The 8,251-nt window shown below is 34.7% G+C and overlaps 1 protein-coding gene across 1 annotated transcript; it reads right to left on the bottom strand.

The window, feature by feature from the left end:
* Nucleotides 1-1,085: 1,085 nt before the first annotated feature.
* On the bottom strand, nt 1,086-7,021 carry LOC108321464 (putative potassium transporter 12). The gene is made up of 9 exons (XM_017553223.2): nt 6,522-7,021; nt 6,042-6,270; nt 5,704-5,952; nt 4,920-4,970; nt 4,137-4,397; nt 3,356-3,408; nt 3,123-3,237; nt 2,759-3,013; nt 1,086-2,365 (listed from the first exon to the last, which is right to left on the bottom strand). The coding sequence occupies exons 1-9, from the start codon at nt 6,771-6,773 to the stop codon at nt 1,329-1,331; spliced, it is 2,502 nt and encodes an 833-aa protein (XP_017408712.1). The 5' UTR covers nt 6,774-7,021; the 3' UTR covers nt 1,086-1,328.
* Between the last annotated feature and the right edge of the window lie 1,230 nt (nt 7,022-8,251).

Genomic DNA, 8,251 nt, shown 5'->3' with positions numbered 1-8,251 from the left:
ATATTGTGGAAGAGAATTCCAAGGCGGAATGTCTCGTGGATGGTCATTGAATTGTAAAGTACGAACATGGATATGCTAAGCTGGCGTTCATCCTGAAATTCTATGAGTATCATTCTCACATAGAAAGAGATATTTCATTCGTGAGGATAGTAGGAGGTCCTACCACCTCAGGGTGCCGAGGTAGGTATTATGGGATTAACCTTGGGTAGTAGCTTGATTGGTGTCAGCTGTTACACTACCACAAGTGCAAGAACGATTGTAGCTACATATTCATACAATCCGGATGGTGAAGTCATAGTGTTCGGTATATATATACATATGAATTATGATGTTTATTTTGTATATGATTGCTTGTATTCGGTGTTGGCATGAGATAACGTTCGGTATCGCATTGTTTGAACTTGTATAAAATATTTAAATGTGTTTTGTAATTAAATTACATTAGCTTACCCTACTATCTTGTTTTGTCTTGTATTGTCCGTCCGATTATCTTTTCTTTTGCAATGATCATCCTGTGGATGTGAGCAGAAAGCGATGAGTGTTCGGTGGAACAAGCGTTGGAAGGCGATGGTCTTGCAGCTTAGTTAAGACCGTTCGGTCATTAGACTGAGCTTATCTTTTGTAAACCGATCGGTTTATATAATTTGTGTATAACCAATCGGTATAGGATGATTTGTTTAAATCTAGTAATAGAACCGTTCGGTTTATTTCCTATGTTTTGTATTAGACTTATGGTACGTTGTAAAGTTTTTAGTTTTATGGTTATTTTTTATAACTGTAACGTTAAATACTTTACTGACTCTTGAAGAACTGATCTATCATATTATTAAATGTGATTAATCTATGATATAATATTATGCTATATTTTGGGATGTTACACTTCCAATCAAAAAGAATCCATTTTCGAAATCCATAGATCTTGCATGCTTATCTGTTCACTTGCATTATTTTTCTGAATCACATGTATTCGTTATGAGAGAAAATTCTATTCAAATCAGATAAACTTACGATAGATGGTAAAAGAATTCTAATATAATATTTAACATTGTTTTCATCATTCAAATTTCACTAGTTTGGCCCATATAAATTAATGAACTAATACTTCACATTATGAATCGAAAAACGAAACAATTAAAGAAGTACAGATTCTGAAACAGCTTCATATGTGAACCACCTTGGCTATATCACACACGCTGGCTTTTCTAACGACCAACTGCTATTGTGAGCCAGCACATACAGTAAGAAAACTGACAGAAAAAGAAAATACCAATAACAATGAGTTCCAGACCTGAGGGTGCGTTGCACAATATGAAAAGAACATGGCCGTGTCAGACCATATATGTCATTCCAACTTGAATGATATTGGTGTGAGGTACTCTCATGTTTGCTGTACCTCCTCTGCAGTTATTTCTGAGAAATGTGTAGAAATAATTTATCACTAGTTTCTTAAAGAAAAAAGAGTTCTTCTTTGCCCTCACATCTCCATGTCCAAGCAAATAGGTGAATCCTGATTCTGTTGCTTCTCTAAGAGCTGAAAGCTCATATTCAAGACCAGGATCATCATCTGAGGACATGTAACTAGATGGCAATGCTGAAGAAGTTCCTGTTTCTTCTAATTTCTGATCATGCATCAGTGGAATCCTAAGCTCATCAGCACCAGTACCAACAGGAAGATCAGATTCTCTTGTATTTGCTGAGACACTGTCCAACTCATCAGTTAAGTTGCCCTCCAACTCCAAGGCTGTCTCAAGAGCTTCTCTTCTCAAGAATTTCTCAAGACTCTCAATAAGAAGTTGCTCAAATGCTTGGTGATCTTCCTTCCTTACATCTTTGTAACCATATCTGGCAACACACCGGAATATGTGGTAATCTTTGGGGCAAACTCTTCGAAATAGAAATCTTTCTTCTTGAGGAACCACTGGGATTGGGACATATTTAATGCAGACAAAAACTATAGTTGAGTGAAGAGCTGGAAGGTTCAGCAAGAACTGCAAAAAAATGGAGGGAATGCCCTGCACAAGCTCGTTATACAGCAATCCTACACCTGGCACTCTTACTGTTCCGAGATTGGAGCCAAGCTCAAGCATTGTGTCCACTGAAACCTTCTCTCTAACTTCACTTCGGTACTTCAATACACTACCATAGTTCCAAGTGTACATCACAGATAGGAAAAGGGTAGCAAAGGCAAGTGGAAGCCAGCCACCCTCAAAGATTTTGGATAGGACAGAAGACATGTAAATTAACTCTACTGAACCAAATCCAAGACAGAAACACAATGCGAAAAGCAAGTTAGTCTGCCAAATTAAAACCATTACAAGGGTCACCAAGATGGTGCTGACCATCATGACACCAACTTCAGCAATGCCTGCAACAATGACATTAAAATCCATTTAGTATAGATACACTTAACTGCTTAAGAATATTTGGTTCATAACAACATCAAAGTGCAAGTTGGCTTTTGAAACGCTACAACAGCACGATCTTATCTTTCAAAAGTTCTTACAAAGTATTAATGTTCGGGATAAAATCTTATCCTAAATCCTTTTTACATCCACCACATTCTCCTTTCAATTCTGGTGTACAATAAATCCTGTCATGTTCAGCTTTCAAGTTTTTTTTTCTAACCCATTTAGTTTATTGAAGACACGAGATGTTAATCCTTCTCGGAGTCATAGTATACCAGTTGTCATCCCAGATCCAAAAGCAAAAACCTAGAAAAAAAGATTACTTCAAGAAAATTGAGATGAGAGACACTAACCATATGCATTCGCTATATCAGTTGTGCTTTGAAATATGGAAACCACAACTATGCACATGATCATCAGAAACCAATTAACTACGGGGATATAAATTTGACCCATGAACTTTTTTGAGGTGTGAATTATCTTCAGCCTGGGGAAGCATCCCAAAGCCATAGATTGCTTTATGCACGAAAACGTAGCAGATATCATTGCTTGGCTGGCAATCATAGCAGCAAGTGTGGCTATCACAAACACTGGCCAGAACAGACTCTCTGATTCACAGAAAGCACAAACAGCAGGTATCATCACAATTACTATACATAACAAAACTATCTTAATTATAGTTTTAACATAAGAAGTCATTGAATCAACAAATATCACCTGGAACAGACTTGTAGAATACGCTTGAATAAGAACTTGGGTTCTTTGTCAAAAAAGCCGCTTGGCCCATATAAGCAAGGAGGAGACAGGGAAATACCACGCATGTGAAGGCAATCTGCACAAGAAATTGTACAAGAGGTTTAAGAGAGGAAATTTAAATAACTATAAGCTACCTAACAACACCAAATTAATAGTTTGCTCATTAAAAAGAAACAAAATGAGGATTCACAGACCTGTATTGCGGGTACAGAAAAATGACCCAAATCCGCAAACATTGCTTCCGCACCTGCAGAGAAATACACAAGCAAGTTCTATAACTTTTGTCACCTTGCCCTTAAGGTATGAACTTCTCATTGAGAAGAACAAAAATGAATTCTGAATATGGAAAAAACTCAAAATGAAAATGTGGTATTTTCAGATCATGTAAATAGCTTCAATTTTTTTTGCTAGAAGCCAGACTTAAATTGCAAGAACAAACAAAAATGCTCACCTGAGAGTAAATTATCTTGAAAGAAAAGAACATTCATAACCAACTAGCATTCATTTTCAAGTCCAAGTAACCACTGCATTGCCATTAAACCTGATATCCACACTTTGTCTTTTAAGCGTTTATGTGATACATCTTTGTGCAAGTGTTTTAGAGACAAAGTGAGATTTTGGGAAAGGGAGTAGGAGTCTCTGCACCAAGTTTTACATGCGCCTTGCACACAAGTGCTTGTCCTCAAAGGTATTTTACAATAACATATCCTATCAAGTATGGTAAATGAACCACGTATACCTATGATCTCATCTACTGGCTCATAAATCATAATGCTAAACTCCAAGAGAAAACTCAATATGAAAATGAACAATATGGTCATTACTGCAAACACCCTAATTAGATCCAGGAACAAGTAAAGGTCAAGTTCATAGGGCCATTCAAGTCCATGTTGACAATTAAATATGCCCAAATATTACGGCAATCAAATCCAATACCTACAGGATGAAGTCATGGGAATGACAAAAAGATATTACCTGTAATGCACAGAACGCAACCACCAAGAGATGACCATGCAGCTTTACCATTTCTCTTGAAGAAAAAATAGATATAAGCTGGATTGAATGCTCTCAGAACAGTGATATCATACTTAAGTATATTATATACTCCAATAGAACCCAGAGAAAAGAACCATAAGGCAAGTATAGGGGCAAACAAGAAACCCACTTTACCGGTACCAAACCGTTGTATGCTGAACAAAGCCATTAGGACTACAATAGAAATACCAACCACTTCACCTGAAAATGAGAACAACAAATCTAAGTTTTGCTGTGCAGAATACGAGTTTGTTCATTTCCATATTCCGTAAGATGACTAAATGCTAACATTCTTGACAAAATCCAAATACAAGTAGTTGGTTATTCACATTAAAAAAAACTGAACTATCTTTAGAAAAAAAAAAGAGGGAAAAAAAAGTTAATTGGGTGTTTTGTAGGAGAACCATATTTGACCTGCCTAGATCAAAGTACACCAAGCTAATTACTTGAGGTTGAGAAATCTTGCATTCAATTCAGAGTATTGTGAAAGGATTTGTATTTTGCAATTTTCAGAAAATTGTTAGATTATTTAGACTGTAAGTGGCTGAAACAACTCTAATCAAATGCCACAAATTCGTTTCTTTGGAGATATGTGGAGACTTTGATATTAGTTTTGTTTTAACATAAGGCACACAGCCACCAAAAGATTATCCATCTAAAGCTATCATGTGATAAACGTTTTCCAGAAAAAAAATTTAAAATACAAAGGGAAAAGATACCTACCAGTACCAAATCCATTTATTTGATCCTGCAGACCACTTATGGCAGACATCACTGCATGAAAGAAGCACCATGGTTATACTGAAGTTACACCGCAAGAAAATTCTTTTAAACATACAGAAAAAAGATAAACAAAAAATAAAAATTTCAAGGACTATGTTTGTATGTTATCTGAGAGGGACAGTGAATGCAAAGCGTCAATTCAACTAGCTCAACAAAATTTAGTCCCTATAAGAAACCAAAATTGTTGGAGATCCATATTGTCCATAGATAAACCTAAAATAGAGTATAATAATGGCTTAAAACTTCATCTTATATGCTGATTTTGTAAAATTGAGTTAGATCTCACATCTCAAAGGTATGGACAAAATAGTCCTAATGAGGTTTGGTGAACCTATCGAGTCAAACTCTATCAAACAACACACAACTTTCTAATTCCACACTGCAGCCCCACCCCCAAAGCGGAGATTAATTACAAACCTTTGTGCATTTGATGCCATTAAGAGTCAGGATGGCTGTTCATTCACTAAAGGACAATAAATCAGTGAGAGTTCATATCAAAATTTCTGATTTGATGTGAAGGACTGACAAAAGAATTTTGAAACCTCACTTGACTGATATCAGTGAACTGATATAGTATATTAGCTCATACAATGAGTATGACAAATTTAGCTCAAGAAGCAATTGATTGTGATCAAACTTCATAAAGGTATGGATCATTGATCATATGATAAAATTAAAAGACTAACAACAAAGGTTCATGTCAAAAAGTTCCTTGCTTATGTACCTGATATTGCTGGGGTTAGAATACCATCTCCAATAATCATGGAAGCTCCCACAAGAACCAACACAAATATAAGGTTCTTCAAAAGTGATGCTTTTTCCAAAGTATCCTTTATTTTTAAAGCCCTTTCCAGTTCTGGAGTAGGAAGTTTGAGCTTAAAACTAGATATATATTCATCAGCTTGTTGACGATTTGGAAGCATACTCACATTTGCATACCTGCAAATCAACGAGTATAGTGCAAACGTTCCTCCTACAGTTGAGCCATTAATTTGTGATTTAGAATAAGTCACACACGAACAATGTTCATAATTGTGGGGGCAAAGTGAAACTCTTTCTTACCTTCTCCATTATCATTTGCTTTGAGGACTATAAAAACATACTTGGCCAACGGAATAATTGCTATTGTATACATTATTAAAGATAATGCCCCCAAGACATCATCATCTGACCCAACTGGAACCTTGCTGAAGACATCGGCAAAAACATACAGAGGACTTGTTCCCATGTCACCATATACCACACCAAGAGTCTTAAATGCCAAAGCAAGTGTAGGCCAGAAGGAAAGGTCCTGATTCACATAAACACAGAAGATCAAAAACGGGTATTTGGCTCTCTAAGTGAACTGTTAAATACGACATGGTGAAGTGGAAGTTAGCTCTTCTAAGTGTTTGTTAAAAGTTGTAAAGCGAGAATAATGTCCTCCTTTGCTAATTATGAATATTCGATAATACATGAAACTTAAGAATTTAAACAAGACCTAGAGAACATTGAGAGTATCATAATTCCAGGGAAAAGTGCAAAAAGGAAAGATTGATCAACCTTGGAGTGGTGAGCATGAGTTCCAGCAATCTCCATGGCTTCAACATCAAAGGAGTCAACCCTCTTGGGCAACTTGGCAAGCCTCCTTCTGACGGATCCATACCCTTCTCTGCCATCATCACGCCTTGACCACCCAGGAACCTCATCCCAGTTCACTTCACTGCCATCAACCCACCTTGACTCACTGCTCCCACCACTGCTGCTTCTACCCAACAACCTCGTGCTGCTCTCTTCAATCCTATCCCCCTTCATTCTTCCACCAACAATAAGAAACCCAGCTCCCAAACACAATCAGCTTCTAAAAGAGTGAAATTTAATCAGCAAGTTTTCATGGTTCTTCAGATAAAAGTTCATCCCTTTCTTCCTACTGCCAAATCCCGAACCATAGGAGTGTGAAGTTGAATACTTGAGTCTTGAAACATTCCAAGAGGCAATTTAGCCAATGACATGGATACAATCATTAATATATGGAAACAAAACTAGACAAGTGTGGGTTCTGCTCAATCACTTTCTTGTGGCCACATGAATCGTCGTTTAAACTAATTGATATAATTATTAAATTACACAAAAATGTTACTCAAAAAAGTTTAAACCGTTTGATCAATGATCGTTACTGCAGGAACCAGCCGTTCCTTTCACAGTAACTTGCACAGTATTCTGGTTGGAAACAAAACACAGATCCAACAAAGATTTTTCATAACAAAAAAACGACAATATTAATACCTGTCCACTTCATTTTTTTACCACTTTTTTGAGTTAATGAGACAAATGAATCATTTTACAAATAAAATTATTTTCTTATTTAATAAAATATTGTATAACTTCTTTAATAAAAACTAATCACTCTTTCATTATTATATATATTTTAACTATTTTTAACAATTATATTATTTCAATGTAATAAAGCTGCTGTAAATAATAATATCAATTTTGAATTCTCCGAATTTGTTTGGGACCAGGTCAGTATCACGTGGCTACCAGAGTAGGTAAGGTTGCTTGTTATTGTTATTGAGAGAAGATGAAATAAGCATAATATGTATATAAATATTTGTCTTCTGTGTTTATGCTACAAATATTTTTCATTAAATACGTATAAATAGTAGTTGAGTTAAATGATATCATGAAATTAAACATAAATTTATAACAAATGCAAAAGAAAAAACATTCCGTAAATAATTCTTTCAGTTTATCTATAAAAGATAATTTTAATATAATCATAAAAATAATTAATTCAACTGATTTGGACAAATTTTGAAATTGATATGATGTACCGGCTTTATTTTTGTTATTAATATTTTTTTTCTCATAATATAAAAGAACATTAATCGCGACAAATAAAAAATACTATTCACAAAAATTATAAAATACTTTATAAAAAAATTAAAATTTATTCCTTATATTAATACGAGGACGCAGTATGTCCTAAAATACATTATAAAACTGAAAGATAATAAACACACTTTTTATGTAAAGTAATACTTTTTTACCTTTTATGAGAAATTTATAGCCTATGCTCACACGTTCTTTTCTATACAATTGCATTCCCACTTACTTCATTTTGTTTTATATAGAATATGTTTAAGAAAAAATTTCTACCAAAACATTTATGACAAGAAAATTAAATTTATTTTTATATAAGTTAAACTGCTAAGAAAACAAATATTTTGTATACATTTAAAATATCTTAATTAAATTAAAAATTCTTGACGATTGATGTTCTGACTTAAATA

This window comes from Vigna angularis, chromosome 1 (genome assembly GCF_016808095.1).
Source record: "Vigna angularis cultivar LongXiaoDou No.4 chromosome 1, ASM1680809v1, whole genome shotgun sequence".
NCBI classification, from domain to species: domain Eukaryota; kingdom Viridiplantae; phylum Streptophyta; class Magnoliopsida; order Fabales; family Fabaceae; genus Vigna; species Vigna angularis.
This window is presented reverse-complemented; position numbering and strand designations above follow the sequence as displayed.

Excerpts from the sequence above, each read along its gene's own strand:
- LOC108321464 (XM_017553223.2), bottom strand. The coding sequence starts at position 6,773 with ATGAAGGGGGATAGGATTGAAGAGAGCAGCACGAGGTTGTTGGGTAGA. Across the intron at positions 5,953-6,041 it reads AGCAAATGATAATGGAGAAG|GAGGAACGTTTGCACTATAC; the intron begins GTAAGAAAGAGT and ends GCTCAACTGTAG. Across the intron at positions 3,014-3,122 it reads ATTCTACAAGTCTGTTCCAG|AGAGTCTGTTCTGGCCAGTG; the intron begins GTGATATTTGTT and ends TCTGTGAATCAG.